General features: G+C 44.8%; 2 protein-coding genes across 3 annotated transcripts in view; both read left to right on the top strand.

The window, feature by feature from the left end:
* ANXA4 (annexin A4) overlaps positions 1–19,012 on the top strand; it is a 493,965-nt gene that overhangs the window by 433,968 nt on the left and 40,985 nt on the right. The window lies entirely within an intron of this gene.
* On the top strand, positions 1,344–18,616 carry ADRA1A (adrenoceptor alpha 1A). The gene is made up of 2 exons (XM_048928306.1): positions 1,344–2,600; positions 15,664–18,616. Exons 1-2 carry the CDS (start codon positions 1,718–1,720, stop codon positions 16,182–16,184), a joined length of 1,404 nt encoding a protein of 467 aa, XP_048784263.1. The 5' UTR covers positions 1,344–1,717; the 3' UTR covers positions 16,185–18,616.

Genomic DNA, 19,012 nt, shown 5'->3' with positions numbered 1-19,012 from the left:
TACAAAGACTGAATTTTGTTCCACTGCAGGGAGGGCAAATTCCCACAGTGGAATACCTCTCCACCTCCCTCCCCCATTCTCCCTGTTACAAACGGGGCATTCCAGAGGTTCAGGGTAAGAGTTGTTCCAGATCTCTTTGCTCAAAGGAAAATGTTGTTTTGAGACCAAGCTACATGACATTTCCTGCTGCTCAGTGCTGGAGGTGTGATCTGAGGAACTCATCCAAAGACCTGTGCTACAACACTCAGTCTTACCTTAGATTTAACTGGAGCATTATTGCTGGTGGTTTTTCAGATGTCCCATCAATACTTTGCATGGGAACATTGAACCTACATGCAGGTGTTGGGAATGGCTTTCAGCTGACATATGCAGTTTCCCTTTGTAGCCCTGAGTCTCAGTTCCCAGCTTATCCTCACTTCCCCATCTGATGTACCTTTTCTCCATATTTAGTCAGCCGAGGCTGAGTTTGTCTTCCAGAGACATGAAATGTTGTCTCTCTCAGTAGGAAACTTGTCCCTTGCAGCATCTTCTGCTTGGCAGAAATTGCTTTTCCCTATAGATTTCCAAAACAGGCTGTTAGCTGGACTAACGAGTAGTTTGATGTGTAAACAGAGCCACTTAATAAAGAAATCTCAAATTAAATTCCAGACTTACAAATCTGCCTCACAGTTTGTAGTCCCAAATTGTGTCCTGCAGGCTTCTCTCTCCCTGAGCTGCTCTCTGCAGGTGAGCTGATGGTTGGGATGGATTGCTGTCCTAAAGGAGAGCGGATCACTGCTGACAACGCAGTAAGAAAAATCCAGGCGACAAAATTCATGTTGTTTTCATAGTTGTTAAACAATGCTGGGCCGAAAAAGGTTGGTTCCACCAGCTGCAGCCAGCATGAGAAAGGCTCCCTAAAATAGCTCCCCACTCTATTCTTATATGGGAACCATAGCAGTGAGCAAACGCTGCTTCTGGGAATCGCATTGTGCCTTTGTCTCTTCCAGGAGTTGATCATCTGAAAGGAGCACAGCAGCCTGCATCAACAACGTGGCAAACTTCACTCTCCTTCAGAGCCAGAAGTGGATGAAAACCAACTTCAAGGAGCCCAGCTGCCAGCTGCTTCACACGCAGAGGCTCTGATCGACCCTCAGACCCTACAGAGCAGTGGTGGCACACATCTCAAGTGACGCTGCAACAGCCTCCACCTGGCCAGGCTTCTGCAAAACCTTTTTGTAAGACAGAGTCAAGGCTAGCAAAAGGTAATTTAAAGCACGAGTGACTATTCCTCTTTGGAGAAACCTGGATTTGAGACCCTATGGGATGTTTTTTGCTACTTAAATATTCACTCTTCCCAAGGAGACAGAAATGACTTGCACCTGTGATTCCAGTACTTCTCATCACATTATCCTGGAAAGCGGGAAAAGCAGCCTCAGTTTTATGTAGCCTCATTTCTGCAACCCAGGAACAATGCAAAAGGGGTTAAATCTGACTTGCAAACAGTGGATTTTAGCTGTGCTGGAATGGTAAATATTTGGGAAGAAAAGTAGGCTTTCTACTATGTTTTTGGATCCTTCTCATTACTCCTGGTGCTGCACTGCTGAAACTTTCTTTAAAAATCTTCCACCCAGCAAAGCCAGGCAATGTTGCCTGTAGGACATTCTGAGGACTGATCCCATCACTTTTTCTACCTGAAAAGGGCGTGAAGTACAGTAGCCATTGCCAGTCACTCACCATGGTTTTCCTCTCTGGGAACTCATCCGACTGTTCCAACTGCACCCACTCTGCAGGGCCCGTGAACATTTCCAAGGCCATTTTGCTGGGTGTTATCCTAGGGGGGCTGATCATTTTTGGGGTTTTGGGTAACATTCTGGTTATCCTCTCTGTAGCCTGCCACAGGCATCTTCAGAGTGTCACCCACTACTATATAATTAATCTTGCTGTAGCTGACCTCCTCTTGACATCCACTGTCCTGCCCTTCTCTGCTACTATGGAGATTTTGGGCTACTGGGCCTTTGGGAGGATCTTCTGTAACATCTGGGCAGCTGTTGATGTCCTTTGCTGCACTGCTTCCATTATGAGCCTCTGCATCATCTCGATAGACAGATACATCGGGGTGAGCTACCCACTGCGATACCCCAGCATAGTGACAGAGAAGAGAGGCCTCCTGGCTCTGCTGTGCGTGTGGGCGCTGTCTCTGGTCATCTCCATTGGACCTCTTTTTGGATGGAAGGAACCAGCACCCGAAGACGAGACCATCTGCCAGATCACCGAAGAGCCCGGCTACGTGCTGTTCTCTGCGCTGGGCTCCTTCTACCTCCCACTGACCATCATCCTGGTGATGTACTGCCGAGTGTATGTCGTGGCCAAAAGGGAAAACAAAGGTTTGAGGTCAGGGTTGAAGATGGAGAAATCTCGTTCTGAAGCAGTGACCCTACGGATCCACCGCAAAAACGCCTCCGAAACGAGCGGGGCCACGGCCAGTTCTAAGAGCAAGCATCACTTCTCAGTGCGTCTCCTCAAGTTCTCCAGAGAAAAGAAAGCGGCCAAGACCCTGGGAATTGTAGTGGGATGCTTTGTTCTGTGCTGGCTTCCATTTTTTGTAGTCATGCCTCTAGGTAAGTAATGCATAAACCCCTTCTACGGCCCCTTCCCCCAAAGGAGGGCCATGCGTTTGCCTGTGTTCAATAGAGCCGATCAGAAGAGCGCTGAGGGAATTGTTTTCTGTTGGAAAGCTGTCAAAAATCAAAACATGCATCAAAACTGAACGTGAAAAATGAAAGTGTCAAACCTAGCCAGGCAAAGGGAAGCTAAAATGCTGAAAAGAATGAAATTGATTTTGACAGCCTTTTTCCACATAGAAAATACCCAAGGACTTATTCCTGATCAGTTCTGCTTTAGGAATGGTGTTTTAGGTGTTTGTGTTTATATTCCAGTTTGCAGCCAGTTCTTCAGGTGATATAAATTTATAAAAGGTCAACACATAAAAGTATTCATGGTCTAAGCAGCAGTTTACTGTTTGGGGACAAAACTCTCTAAGTGCTCAGAACCCATTAATTCCCCGCTATGAGAAATAATCAGCTCCCTAATAGAAGGTGTCATGCTATGAAATACCATATTCCAAATGAATGTATTTTTAATTTATCACCCATCCAGCCACAGCACAGCCGTGAGGATCCTCCAAACTAATTTTACACTTCTCTGGTTTGCATCCTACGTGGAAACCCACTGGGCACACTGGCCAAACACCGGCTGCCGTCTCACTCTCCGTGCTGAATACAGATATTCATTCCTCAGCCATAATTCTAAAGGGGTGGGATGTGTTCTGCTTTGCTATCATGAAATATAAAGTAATCAGAACCTTAATTAAACTTTGCTCAGTCACCTTTGATGTAGTTTCAGGATTCAGAACCAGAATGCTAATTTTATGACTGCATCTGAGCGTGGCACGTCACATAAAGTTTGCAAAGCGAGAGCTGTACTAAATGCTGGCTTTGGAAACAAGGAACCTTCCATCTGCCCTGTCCAACTACAGCAGCTTTTCTCGCAGTCTTGAGGCAGTATAGGAAAAATAAAGTGAGGCTGCAGGCTGCATGGAAATTTTAGCTACTAGTGCTACACTGAGTACAATGAGAAGGGAAAACGATGCTTACCTAAGCACTTAAAGGTTTGGGAGATTATTTTCTTTTCTTACACCTTACAAAAGACGTTGGGTTCTTTTTCAATTAACCTCTCCTGGATTAACCCAGAGCACCTGGTTGTTTCCCAAAAAAAAACATCACAAATGTCAACACACACACACACCAAAAAAAAGTACGGATTCACTCTCATTGGTCAAATAGATGGAGGTGATGGAGCAGGAGTTGGAGTCTGAGCTGTAGGAGTTGCATAAAGGGAGCTCTGGAAAGGCTGGCTCTGCTGCCCAGGGTGTCAGCACGTTGGAATGCTGGTTGCCAAGATGCCTGAAACATACCCAAAAAGGGTTTAAGAGAACACATCAAACACACTACTTTTCATCTGCTGTGCGGCTGCACACACGGTGCTGTTGTTAATTTGCTTTGGATTAGGAAATTTGCTTGATTGAAGACCAGCTTTGCATCTTCCTTTGATCCCTTATAAGGCAACTTTCTTCAGGTTATTAGCTTCCCTGTCTTCATGGAGTTGCAATGTTGTTTTAAAAGTCTTTCAAAACGACTTGTTGATTTGTCAGAGACAAGGAGCTGTTAAACTGAACAAGAAAGCATCCTGAGGCAGGCTGCTCCACCCCAACCAGTGTCAAGATCCCCTCACTTATCAGTCTTGCCAGCTGGGAACCAAGGAGCAGCTAGAAGCACCTGGCTCACTGAAGTACACAACGAGCAGGGGTGGAAATGTTTGGGGTGTAGGTACAGGGAAGGCAGGAGTAATAAAAGGAGATTGAGAGTGGGATAAAGGCGTGACATCCAGATCAGCAGATACTGCCGAAAATAAATGGAGAAACAATTTGAGTATTCCTGCCACATGACAATATCTTAATTGAAATCAGTGTGTAAAATTGCCAGTTGCAATCTATGTGAGTAATGTCTTACCTTCTTGGATCCCTCCATGGGAATGAGCATTATGTTCCATACACCTCCTCACTTGGCTTCGATGGTTGTGGAACAAGCCAACAAACAATGATCTTGTTGCATGGAAATAAATGAGGTTAGGGCACTGGCATGCAAACTCAGCTTTCACAAAATGTCTCTAATTTGAAAAGCTGTCACAACAGCCCGTTTCCCCTGGAAGAAGACAGGTTTTCAGTTTTTTGCGTGCTTTCTCTCCCTCTTTCCATCTGATCAGTGGACCTGCTCCTGGTCACAAAGCTTTCCTGTAGCAACTTCCTAGAACTCAGCCTATCCTCACAAACCAGTTCTCACTCAAATTGCAATTCTCGTGTTCCCGTTGCATTCCCCAAAACTAGACCCAGAAAAGCTCTAACTCAAATTGCAGTCTTTGTGTTCCCCTAATTGAGTCTCAGCTCCACTCTAGACAAATTCTTAGCACAATGTGAGCTTATTTTCCATCATGGGTTAGACTGATGGAAACGCTGGTTCAGGTGGAGCAATCCTCCAATACATTTAAGCCTAAATAAGAGTTTAGTCTGAGAACCAGCAAAACAGTGAGGTTCTTTGTGACCAGTAACCTTTTTGAACGATACCTTTTCTTACTGAGCCCCAGTCCTCTCTGGCCCCCAGCAGTGGAAATCTGATCCCTTTGGTCTGCAAATCTCTCTTTGAATTCTTATCATTCCCCTCACAGAAGAGCTGTAAACCCACTGATGAATGAACTTTGCACAGATACTTCCTAGAAATGTCACTGCCTGGGAAGAATTGTGTCCAACGCTTCAGCTCTCGTATTGGGTTTTAAACTAAGGAGACTGAAGCTCACATACATCTACATCTCTCTACAATTGCTTCCCAAGCAGATTTTTGGGTGTATGTGCCAAATTTTCCTTATTTCAGGCATCAAGCCTTTCTATAATTATAGAAGGGATATATTCAACAGAAGAATGTGTTGAAGAATAGATAAATCTCCTGCTTAGGAATTCAAAATTCCTTGTCCACCTCTCACTCAGCAACGACTGAGGTTTGCTCCCAGGGGGCCTGTAAGAACATCCTACCCCACCCAGGCAGCCAGGTATCCAGACCTTCAAGTAAGGATAATTCTCTGCACACAGCTGTTGGTCTCACACATCTCCCATATCTGCAGCCTCTTTTTCTTACTTTGACCATTATTTCTTATTAGCAACACCTTATTCCCAACTGCTGGCAGCCACTTAAGTGAAAACCCATAGCACCTGAGCTTCCTTGGTTAACAGCCCTGCTTGAAACTGCATGGTCAGAACAGTTTTGAAACAGTTTTTTCTAGTACTGTCCATGCTTTGGTTGAATCATAGAATCAGAGTATTTCCACAGTTGGAAGAGACCCATAAGGATAACTGAGTCCAACTCCTGACTCCACGCAGGAGCACCCAAAAATCAGACCCGAGGTAGCCTTACATTTGGCTCCTTTTTCAAACCAAAATGCATTCAATTCAAGCAGCTCAGAGGAGCTTTTAGCTTTCCTACTCAAGACCTTCTTACTGCAAAACATTTTGGTTTCATCTCGGTTATCAAATGAAATCCTGCTGCTCATCACAATCGCGTGACATTTTAGCAGAACTCTTTAAGACCACGACGAAGGGAGGTTCAGGTTGGATGTTAGGAAAACTTCTCAGAAAGCATGGTCATTGGCACAGGCTGCCCAGGGAGCCACCATCCCAGGAGGTGTTCCAGAGCCATGGAGATGTGGCACTGAGGGACGTGGTCAGTGGGCATGGTGGAATGGATTGGGCTTGGGGATCTTGGAGGTCTTTTTTTGACCTTAATGATTCCATGAAGAAACAGTGCCTTGAGGACAACAGTATTACTTTTTTTATTGGAAACGATTAACACTGAGCAGCCAGGATCTGTGAGGCACCAACTACAATAGGCCACCTGAAGCTGAACCTGAGAACAGGTTTCTGGAGCAGTTCAAAAGGTGAGGAGAAAGGGCAGGGCCAGCAAATGGCCCAGCAGCCACCAGCAAAACATAAAGCAACAAAAGAGAGTCAGCCCAGAACCAAGAGCCTGACCTTATAAGCAGCTCCATGGGCAATGGTGTGTGTGGGTAAAGGTCACAGGTGGGGCTCTCAGGGCTATGGCCCTCTGCAGTGATGGAATATCAGCCTGTTTCTGATGCTTTAAGGAGGTGACTGATTTTAGTTATAGCACCTTTCTTGGGCCCCAATCAACTCAGCTGTAAATTAGTTTTGGAAACCACTGGCAGCCAGACACAATGGAGAGGATTCCATGTGCTGTCACATGCAGAAATACATCTGCCATGATCACACTGGGAAAGGCATGATTGAGCTGCTCTCTGTGTTATAAGGCTGGGATAATGCACTTGTCTGTTAGGACACAGTACTTCCCCAACGCTGAGCTTTGAGGACCTGCCTGGTTTGTATTACCAGTAAAAAAAAAAACCATATCAGGTGTATCTTGATGGCTTTTGCTCTTTCCAGGACCGTCTGAGGTTCCATTCATTATGTTCTCTTGTCACAACACATTTTGATCAACTCCCACTGCTGCTGGCTGAGCCACCCTCCATCCTGCCCACTTATTGGCAAAGTTGTTGGGCTTCGGGCCGTGTTCCTTCTCACGACAGAGCTGGGTGAGAGGCATGAAGTGGGTGCCTGTTCTGTCTGTGTTTCTTCATAGGAGGAAATCAGCTCCCTGTCTTGACATTCACACTCTGCAACTCACTGTTCACTTCCTGCTGACTCCTTCAGACATTGGTGCTTTAATAAGCAAAAATTGGGAATGGCTTGCAGAATAATAGAGTCCAGCTTGAGAGACGGCGCTTTGAATATTATTTTTAGAATCTTCTGGGGTCCAAAAAAGGGGAAGGTTTGTGATTCACCCATTTCCAACCATTTGACCAACAGCACGAATGGAAATTGTACTGTGTGAGATTCAGAAGTAAGCTGGGATTTGTCATTAACAGGTTAACTGCAGGTGCCAAACAGAAAGTCACCAATTTCCCATAGAATCAAAGCCATTTTGCCTGGTGATGCTGAAGTAATGTCTAATTCTGTGAAGGCAGTGCCAAAATGTTTACATGTCAGGAGAGTAACCCCATTTACTGATGGGGAAAGAAAGGCAGAGCAAGTAAAAGCTTTCCTAGGGAGGACAACTGTATGAACTGCACCACTCTTCCAGGTGAAAAGAATGGGAACTGCCTTATGCTGGCATTTCATGCCATACAAAAATAAAGCTCCTTTCACTGAACCATCTCTTTTCTCCTGTAGAATTGGCCAGATGGTCTCATAGTGGTAAACAGAAGGAGATCCTCCTGTCCCTCCAGCATCAACAGTCCTCAGTGCCATCATGGCTGGGCTGTTCTGAGAGGCAAGGATGGGAATCCTCCTTCTTATCTTTGTTCAGCTGATAACACCTGAAATAAAATGAATAAAAGCTGGGACAGCCTTGCTCTACATAGTTTCAGAACATGCTGAATTCCAGCCATGGTGAGAATATTCAGAGCTAGATTCCCTATGATAGCATTTCAGTGTGTTGCCTCAGCCACAAAAAGAAATTAAGGGGGAAAGAAACCCAGAATAGAGCCCAAGCTACAGAATGGTGGGTCAGAAAGAAGAAGGGTGTTTGGCACTATTTGAGTGGTGGATTACAGGGCTGTGTGTTAAGACATTGAGTGGGGAGAAAATAAGCCATGAAATAAAGAGTCAAGATATCTGTATGTTTTGTCTGATCTCAAGGGGTGTTTTTGTAAGCACAGTAAAAACAGGTCTTGTTGGTGTAAGCCAGTAACCGCTATGCTGCACCCAATGGCAAAAATCCCATCGACGTCCCCATGGCCAATATTTCTCTGCTGTCACCAAGCCCTGAAATGTGTCCCACTGACTCATAATGCAGCAAAGCCGGAGAAGGAATTGCTAACATTAATAGCCATTCAAATGCCAAGCAGGGAGAGAATGTGGAGCGAGTTCTGCTGTGTGTCGTGATTCACATCTACAGCTTTCCTGCATGAGCTACCTGTCAAGAAGAAGGCTCATCCTTGTCTTCAAAATGTTCTTTCTCTGTGCAGTCACCACCTGCAGGCACCTGGAGTAAATGAACCACGGATGTCATTTTCACTCCCTGTCCTCTCAGACATCATGGTGCTATTTAGAATTCGTTAGGGATTGAAAGGTGATGAATAATTCTCCCTCCCCACTCAGCAGATTTCAGGGCTTGTCTTTGATTTGAATGCATAAGGGCTGGACAGTCAGCTTTTGCTAAGGAGCATAATTCCAGTGTAGCAAACCCCGGGGATTCCAAATCACGACCAGCAACCAACTCATCTTTTCCAACTGTGCTCTGAACCATGCCATTGTTTTGGCTTTTTATTTCTGAAGTGAAAGCTAAGGTTTTGTTTTAAGTGCGTGCCTCCAGGAGCTGGGGCTTTGGGAAGAATCTCCAGTATCATAACAACATTAGCGAAGAGATCCTGAATAATTCCACAGCAAGGGAGCTGGAATTTCACTGGCAATTAAAACAATTTGTAAATCAGTGTTATCATTTGGGCTTACATGGGTAAGAAAACCTCGGTTCACCTTCCCATGTTTTGGGATGTATTTTTTTTTATCTACTTTCTAAATCTGCATCTGCACACAGTGAATCTGGAAATAGTTTCTTGGTGAGACGTTTGCTCTTTGCCAGAAATATCAGCCATCCTAAGTGGGTACGACATGAAACAGAGCATAAATTTGGCCTGAAGAAATCCGAATAATCAGAGCACCATTCCCAGGCTGACCCACTCCTGGTGTCCGTCTGTCCCACCTGTGTCCTTTGGAGATACCCACACCCTACAGAACAACACGGGGATCTGAATTCAGATCCTCGCTTCTCTGCCTATTGCTGTTTATCGCAGTTCAGAGAGATCCAAACACAAAGCCTTTCTCATTTTCCCCCCGAATCAGCCACAATAATCCAGATCCTGGGACAAGCACAGCTGGAAGTGTGCAAGACTTGACAGATGCAGGCTCTTACCCTTCCTCACATCTCTTCTCACTCAAATACTTAACCACCGTCCTGCGTTTGCTGCACTAATATGATCACAAAAAATAACAGAAGCGTTTCCTCCGGCTGAAGTGCGCTTTGATCCCATTTTTGTTCCCACGGAAGATGCTTTCCATATGGGTGAGACGTGCAGGGACGGAACATACGTGCAGAGGGCAGCTGTGTCGGCAGCAATACTTACATATAAATGCACTCTCCGTGGGGTGGCTGTGTTTGACCCGAGGTGCACAAAGAGTGCGGGTCTTATGGAGTAAAGTTCACTGCTAACGTTGAGAACGGGAACATGAGATGAGGCCCATTTGTGAGCACTGGCAGCGCAGAGATGTGGAGTTGCTGGTACTGAGTCGGTCTGTGGGAAGGCACTGGGGATCCTCTCTGCTGCTCCATCCTCCTTTTTTTAGGGCAATTGCTCTGGGACAGGACAGATCCCATAGGGCCTGAGCTCTGTGAACACGCAGCCGTCCCTGTTTTCAGCTTGCTGTGATTGCAGATGCTTAATCCCAGGTGTCACAGGCAAAAGGTGCGAGGACTTCAGACTTGTGCAAGCCACAAATGTACTTTTCCTGATTCCCTTGGATGCTTAAAGCCCTGCCAACACAGTCCTGACAAACAGCACGTGGTTCTGTGCTCACAACGTGCAGGGTACTGCTGTTCTCTCCCAGGTGGGATTGGACTCAGTGATCATTATGGATCCCTTCCAGCTCAGGATATTCCATGATTCTGTCTGATTCTGTGAGTGCACCCATACCACCCTGCCTGCCTTTCCCCGAGCTCTGACTCAATCACCAAATTTACACCGTAAAAAGAGGAAAAAATCTAGTGAAGCTAAACAGAGCTGTGAGATTTAGCTGGATTTTAACAACACAATGAGGTCCAGGAGCCATGAAAATCTGTAGGATCTTATTCCTGTGGTGCTAATGGAGATGATACAGCGTAAACAAGAATTTTCTTTAGTCTGGGAGCTGCTGAGTCCCTATCAGCTGTCCGTCAGTGAAATGACGTGTGACATCAGTGCTGGCTCTTAAACAACCTATAATCAAGCAGCTCTGTAACTTCTGACTAATGACACAGTCAAATTGCATCTCTGGGGCTGAATTGGCACTTACTCACCAGGAGGTGCGTGGAAAACTTCTCTCTCAAAGCTGAAGAAACCTGAATCTGACAAACAGGAAAATAAATGGTGAGGGAAAGGAATGCAGTCCTGGCATTTTAGGGGTATGCAATGAGATATTTTGTGGCAAAGGATCTCAGGACGCTGGTAGCACGTTCTATTTTATTTAATTTTCATATAGCAAGCAATTGAGTTGTGCTACTGGCTTTCTATAAAACTCAATTTACTGAAAACAAAGCAGGAATTTCAGCATCCTTTAGAATCATAGACTCATAGAATCTCCAAGGTTGGAAAAGACCTCTAAGGTCATCCAGTCCAACCATCATCACCAATACTTCCCACTAAGCCAACTAGTCAGCCTACAAGTCAAAGGCATTAAGAGATCAGCTGAAGTTTCTTTTGGTTCCAGCACAAACTATTGGGAGATAATGGAAGATGAAGGCTCTGAGCTGTATCCAGTTTTGCCACTATTTATTATTTTATTCCAGGAAAGACATTAAGACCTCCACACGTGGGATCTTTAGAAGCCAGGAAGCAAAAGAGGTCATTACTCCATCCTCCTATATGTCACCTACCAAAGGGTGTCACCTCATAGTAGCACTGCTGCATAGGACACAGGCAGCCTTATGCTGTACACCTTTAAGGAGAAGAGAGCTCACCATTCCGCTGGGTTATTTTTTCTCATGGTTAATAGCAGTCATTCTTTAAAAAAAAAAAGTTTTATTTCTACTTTAATCTTGTCTGGCTTGCACTGCCAGCCACAGCCTGTTTAAATGTCTCTGCACATTGAACAGAATACTTTATCATCAGGCTTAGCAGCACTGTTTGAATATTACTCCTACTTGCTACCAGTTCCATCTACCACTGATATTAACCATGACAACAATATCACTGAACATTTCACTCCCAGAAAAAAAAAAAGAACACACTCTTAGTATTCCATGGAAGGTGAAATGGCCCCCAAGAACCTGGGCAATGTGATGTTTTTCCTGTTTTGCCAGGTATTCGGGTAGACAGCATAAAAGGTTATGGGGTGTTTCTGAGCTGTGGGCAGAACCAGTGTTTGCAATATAACAGCACTGCTTTCCATGCCCATCTGGAGAGGGCACCACATTTCCCAAGAGGCACTAAGCAAATACCAACATGTCTGTGGCCCTTGCGAAGTGCAGAAGGATTCAACTCATCGTACAGGAGATTTTGGGAATTGAAATGATTTCTCCACCCTGCACTGTAGTTCAGTAGCTCAAGGTTTAAATATGCTGAACTCGACTTATAGCACTGAGGAAGATGAAGTTGCTGGCATGAATAAGAAGGAAGTCCACATTATCTCTACTCTGATTTTACTTTTAGCTCTGTTACATACTGGGTCTGTTGAGTACCAGTTCTACTGATGATGTTTCTTTGGAGCTTGTCCAGAGAAGGGCAGCGGTGCTGTGAAGGGTCTGGAGCACAAGTCTGATGGGAAGCAGTTGAGGGAATTGGAATGGATCACTCTGGAGAAGAGGTGGCTCAGGGTAGAACTTCCTGCTCTCTATGATGCCCTGAAGTGAGATTGTGGTGAGATGGTAGGGGTCAGCCTATACTCCCAGGTAATAGCAATAAGATGAGAGGTGATGGCCTTCTCTTGCACCAGAGGAGGTTCAGGTTGGGTATTAGGAGTGAGTGGTCATTGGCACAGGCTGTCCAAGGAGCGGTGGGGTCACCATCTCTGGAGTAGTTCCAAAACTGTGAAGATGTGGCACTGGTCAGTGAGTATGGTGGGACAGGTTGGGGTTGGACTTGGGGATCTTAGACGTCTTCTCCAGTGCTAATGATTCTATGATTCCATGTTTCCTTCTATAGGCATTAGTAATGCTTCGTTTACAGGACAGTGTTCGGATATAATGAAACCTGGAGGCAGAGCTGGTCTTAACCTACAAAACATCATGGGTAGCATGACCAAATGCCCAGCAGAGAGAACCTGCTGTCCCAAAACCCAAGTTGCATCCACTCCTGGAAAGAAAGAGTTAATGACAACACGCAATGGGACCCACTCACAGCAAAGTTTGTACACTGTCAGTGCATTTGTTGTACTCTGACAGTGTGTTGTTCCAAGGCAACAAATCTCTACACCAATGTACTAAAAAAGGCTGCGTTAATAAATTAGCATGCTGATTTCCATCTCCACCCCCCTCAAAAGAACAGGAAAAAAAATGAGCAAGAGGCAGACTCTGACACTGGCTCTTCACTATTTTTAGCAGACTTTGGCAAGGCACTCACATTCCGTTTCAGGCGAACCAGAAGTTGCAGCAAACAGGAATTGTTATTGTTTACCCATTTTCACACTCAGCCTTACACCTGGGCTTGTTTCACCTTTGTCTTAGCACAAGATGGGAGAGCAGTGCTGCACCTAAGTGGAGAAATCAAGGAAAAATGGAGGAGGTTTGGGACATTTTGAATCCTTTCGTACTCTTCATCTGCCAACCACTTCAAGCAGAAAGCTCTCCAAGAAGCTCATTTAGTTGTTTTTATAAGAGGAAAGTGATGCTAACTTGCTGAGAAAAGTCCTAAATTGCAGATGTACCTGCTTACACTTAACTGCAAAATATGAACTGCTGTCTTGACATTGTTGGTCACAGAAAATGACAGTGTTGAAAGCGACAGTGGAAAAGCCATATGCAGCAGCAAGAGGGAAGTAGGGAGCCCCATGTCTGGTGTTTGATGAGCGATCCCAGGGCGGATACCTGCAGGCAGCACCCCAGCACCTCTCTCCCTGCCCATCCCCTGTTTCTTCCATAGGGGATAGAAGAAAGATGGCACTGCTCTGCGTTTCGTAGCAGAGGCTGTGCTCAGCAGAAGCAGGATGAGCGCATCATTAATCACACTGCACTGTTTGCGTCCCCTGGTCCAAGCAGTGTTTTGATACATTCCCACACGGGCAAAAACACCCTGAGAATTCCTCGCTGGGTTTTGCCGCTTGGAAGCATTTGCTGCCCTCACTGTCACTTTGTTTGGCAAAGAAAGGAAAAGATTCAGAAGGAGAAGATTCAAACCAAAGTTCAGCACTCTCAGGATTCAATTAGAAGGCTCTTGTTGCTTTGCAAGCTTTTCCAGAATCAGCAGAGGTCCAACAAACAGACCAACCCCTGTCAAGCCGAGGAGGTGATGCAGAAATCAAGGAAACTATCGAGGGTGTCAAAGGCATTGCCATCAAAATCCTCCACAGCATCTCTTCCTGAATGCACACGGTTCTGATTTGTGAGGGAAAAGCAGGAAGGCATGTGTACATAAGTGATAAAAGAGCAATTTGTTAGAGACCTGACTATGAAGTCCAAAATAAGCCAATTACGATTCTGTGATTCTGTGACACCACGATATACTTGCTGGGAAATTATTTTGCTCCCTGTGCCCATGATAAGCAATTGCAACTAATTGCTGTCAACAGAATGATAGAATCACTTTCCTTTTTTCTTTTTTTTCTTTCCGTTTCACTGGAGTTAAGTAAGAAGCAGCCTTTCCCTTGACAGCATATGGGAAATGTTTTTCTCTTTTTTCTCATTCTGGATCCGTTTTGCAAGACTGGTCTTAGAAGTGCTGTTATCACTTATCCCACCCCCGCATCGCATGGACTTTGGTTTTCTGTTTCACTCACGCTCAGGCAATATTGTTTTTATTTCCAAGCAGAGAGAAGTACCAAAGAACTAGAGGATCCTGTTGTAGTGGCTGGTTTCCAGTGTCATTCAGGAAAAGCAACTAATTTCTAAGTGCTGCAGCAGCAGCATTGACTCTTTAACACCCCAAGTGTGTCTCTGTAGCTTTATAGTTACATCTTTCCATCAGTAAATCTCTTAAGCACTTACAGACATCCTATTCAAATAATCTTATAAGCAAATTATTCATATCATTTAATAAGCAAGCTAAGAATTTGCTTCTAAAAGCAGTAAGGGGCTTAAATTTTATTTGAACAGAAAAAAAAATTAAATGTTTGGCACTGGGAAGAATTCACAATATTTTAAATCAGTAGATATCAAACTAAATCCTTTGGTATCAGTATTATCATTAGGAGTTGGACTAGATGACCTTGGAGGCCTCTTCCAACCTTAATGCTCCCATAGCCTACTTTTAAAAACGCTGTTAGCAATGCTGTTTCATCTTCAGTTGGCACGGCCACTTGGAGTTGATACAGTGTCAATGAGTTCCAATAAATGCACAGCCAACAGCTTTGTCACTCATTTGCTGTATAACCCCTGTCAAACCACCTCTAGTATTTCGATGCTGTTCTGCTTCCTATAGAATAAAAAGGCCCACAGTGCTCTCCTTGCTAAGGACCCATCTACATTGCTCTTTGGATGGTGTCTGGGAGTTAAGATTGCAGGTAGATATTGCTTTGTTATGCATTCCAACTTCAGACCATTTCTCCAGTGTTCAATTTCTTCTAATTTCTCTGCATTTCAGATGCATGCCACAAGAAAAGCTATTTCCTGAAAGGCTGCAAGAGAAAATGAGCGCCCAATATCTAATGCTTTGAAGACTTCTAGTTGGTCAACCCAGTAATCCAGTACTCAGACTTCCAAAATGCTGTGATTTCCTACCCTTTGATACCCCTTTTGATGACCTCCTCAACATGATTGTTATTTGGCTAACTGATCTTGAATGAGAAGTTCTAGAGGGAGCAATTTTCCTTTATTACTTGCTATCTGTTCTCTTGCCTCAGGCTGTAAATGGGAGAAGCCAATGCTTGTATAATGAAGTGGGTGTCTTGAGCCTTGAATTGATCTCTGATAGCATCCATGTAATTGTACAGCATCATGCATTCTGAAAGACTCTTTCCTGCAGGAATTAGGCTTTGAGTCATAAATTTTCCAAGACAGAGCAGAATCTTATTTATGTTTTTCCAGTGTTTAAGTTTCTTTGGTTACCTGCAATTTCTCACTGCCTCTGCCTTAACACTCTGTATATTTTCCATTTTAGGTTCTTTCTTTCCTACAATCAAACCCCCGGACACACTTTTTAAAATAACATTTTGGCTTGGATATTTAAACAGCTGCATCAACCCCATCATCTATCCATGCTCCAGTCAAGAGTTTAAGAAAGCGTTCCAAAATGTCCTGAGAGCACAGTGCCTCCCAAGAAAGCATGCAGCGAAAAAGCAACCCCCAAGCTTCAACCTCAATCATCCCAACAGCCAAAGCATGGGAGGTGGCAGAGGTGTGGTCCGTATCCCCGTCGGCTCGGGAGAAACCTTCTATAAGATTTCCAAAGCCGATTGGGTCTGTGAATGGAAGATTTTCTCCGCCGCGCAAAGCGTGCCGACGAAAAATGCGATCCCTAAGGACAAGTCCAGCTGCACTGCTGCCAAAGTGAAAAGCAAAGGCTTCCTCCAGGAGTGCTGCTGTGCGGGCACTGCAGGGAACGCGGTGCATGAAAACTGCAAAGTGCCAACCATTAAAATTCACACCATGACCCTCAGTGAGAACGGGGAGGATGTCTAAAGGCTCTGCCAGTGTGAGGCCGCTGCCTTTTCATTGGGATTATCCATTTTGTTGGGGATTGAAGTTGATGCTATAGCAGTTGAAGGAGTTGGGATGAGGAGTTAGCATGCTGGAAAAGAGAACCAGGCCTTGTGGGGAGTGATGGTGGAGTGCTGTTAGCCTGAGGAAAGCCCTTTAAAGACAGTGAATGGCTTCAGTGGATGGTGAGCGCCCTCTGCTCTTCCAAGAGACATGGTTTCCCTGAGATTTAAAGGCCTTTTTTTTCACAGCATTTCCCTCTCTTAAAGTCCGGCTGCTCAGATTTAGATGTGATGTGGGAGCAAGAGCCAACTACAAGGACGCCGTACCGATTTCAGCGTGGATGCCTGCAGACAGCTCCAAGTTTAGAGCCAATTCTGTGACTTTTTTTTTTTTTTTTAATATATAGATGTACAAACATTGATACAGCATCCAGGAGAGCTGAGGTTGGGAGGCTCAGGTCTTGGGACAGTGTTTACAGATCTCTGCTTACTTTTTGTTAAGGGACTGTGGACGAGAATGCATTCCTACCGTGTCTTGCCTCTTTTGTTCATCTCCAGCTTCGTTTGGGGAGATCCTACAGCCCCTGCTGAAGAGCAGGCAGCTCTTGGGGTGACACCTTCAGCTGGGCAGTCCCATTTTGTCCTCAGTGTGTCACATCCAAGCATTGCACAGCAAACGCTCCTCTGGCTCTTGCACAGTTTGGAGTGGCTCTGAGTTTCCCTTGGTGCTGAACATGTCAGTAAGTTGTACAGCCAAGAGAAACTTGATCCCAGTGGTGCACTCCTCCTAGCTCCAGAGACAAGAACTTTTCTGTTTTACACAACCAATCTCCCCCAAATCCCCTGATTGAAATGAAAATCTGCATGCATCCTAGGTGTGTTTGAAAGGTTTCTGCACTTTGATGTCTGATAAAATTTAAAAGGAGGTAAGACATCTTCAAACAAGGCTTGAACAGGTCTCTTCTATTCATCCGTTTGTCTCCCTTCTTCCAAGTTTAGCAGAAAACACCTGAAACCTCAGAAACTCCTGGCCCAGGTGCTTTCCCCAGTCACACCTTCAGGTACTGCTGTGCCACAGTCACTGGAAAAGCTGGATGTCCCATGGTCCCTTTGCCCAGCATTATGCTACATCCCTCTGCAGTGCAAAGTACCCTAAGCCTTCCAACCCCATGTACCATGAGGTCAGGAAAGTTATCCTTCTTCAGAGCAGTGAGAGCTAAACCCAGTAACTAACTTAAGGCCATACATCCTCATGAGAAAGGCCCCTTCCTATGGGAATTTGGGTGAAAAACATTTGGGAGCCTGGTATATTTTAATGCAGCTAATCTAAACAAATAAATAAATAAAGGGGGCTGTTCAGCATCTGGAAAAAAATACAGAGGAATTCTCTGTGCAGTATTAGAAATAGGCAGCTCTTGACATGCCTCCTCCTGAGCCTGCCAACTGAAAAATGCAGCTTCCTTGAAACAACACATGAGCCTCCACTCATGTCTCAGCATCAGCTCCTGAGACGTGCAGGATATGCACTGGTTTGAAAAGGAAAAAGGCTTAAGATCAGCGTTTTCAGGATGGGACCTTGGAAGGACAATCCTGGTAATCTTGATGAGGAATCACTCTTTGTTCATCTCTCATTCTGTATGGTCTCCAGCATCAAGACAGTATTTGTTCTCTTATTGAAATGCTGGGTCAGAGAGCTACAGAATGTCCCAAGCAGGTTAAAATTAGAGAAAACTTCAATTCCAGTCCTTATTGTCAGGCTCTTATTTACTTCCAAAAACGTGTACTTGCAGGTAGCATATCTGTAGCATTGTCCCATTTTTATTTAAAATAAGAAATCTACTCCACCCTTTGAGCTTTTCCTCAGGTTTTCAATGATTGGAAACCAGGAGTGCTAAAATACCATGAATAAATATTCTCATGGTATTTCAAGCCAAGACCAGAAGCAGAAAAGCTGGAAATCTCATAAGAAAGTCATATGAGACTCCAAGCCAAGGTTCTTGGTCTCATGGGGTTCAAATACGTGGGACACTCGCTTGAATAAAACCTGAACTCTGAAACACTGAAAAAACACCCATTAAATGGAGCTGAACTACTCAGACTGAGTATCTCCACTGCAGCCAGGTTCTGCCCCATTTGGACGGATACCTGCTGTGTAACTCAGACCAAAGGGTCATTGTGCCCTCTCTCCTTTGGAGTTGTGAGAATTCCGACCTTAGGTTTGTTGTAGGTTCCGCAGTGTCAGGTGTGGGGTTGTTGTGGAGGTACAGGTGGGTTGGAGCAAATGGGTTTGGTCATTGAATTTCAGAGCAACACAGTTGGAATCTGCAGTGAGTATAAAGCATGCTGGTGGCAGTGTCTACGTGGACAGGTCTATGTAGCATCGTGCTTCAAAGAGGCAGAGGTTAGGATAACAAAGCGGGAGGTTCAGATCACAGTGTCACGACTTTCACTGAACTGTAGAATCATTAAGGTTGGAGAAGACCACTAAGATCATCTAGTCTAACCATCAACCCATCTCCACCGTGCCCCCTTAAGCCACATCCACTGGACCGCATTGATCCATTAATCAACGCGTCCCAACTGGAATCAGAGAGCATCCTGCTGTCCACCATTGTGGACACTGCTGTCGCGTTTCCCACCATCCACACTCATTCAGATCAACATTCTGTTTCTGGATTTTCACATGCTCTCTAAGATTATTCAGGTCTCAAATTTTCTAAGGTTTTCCCGTTGTCCAAAAAAATGCCTCCGTGTTTTTTCTCTGCCAAGTCCAAGGAGAAATTACACATTGTGTAAAGTGATATTTTC

This window comes from Lagopus muta, chromosome 27 (assembly GCF_023343835.1).
Source record: "Lagopus muta isolate bLagMut1 chromosome 27, bLagMut1 primary, whole genome shotgun sequence".
In the NCBI taxonomy this organism is placed as follows: Eukaryota; Metazoa; Chordata; class Aves; order Galliformes; family Phasianidae; genus Lagopus; species Lagopus muta.
This window is presented reverse-complemented; position numbering and strand designations above follow the sequence as displayed.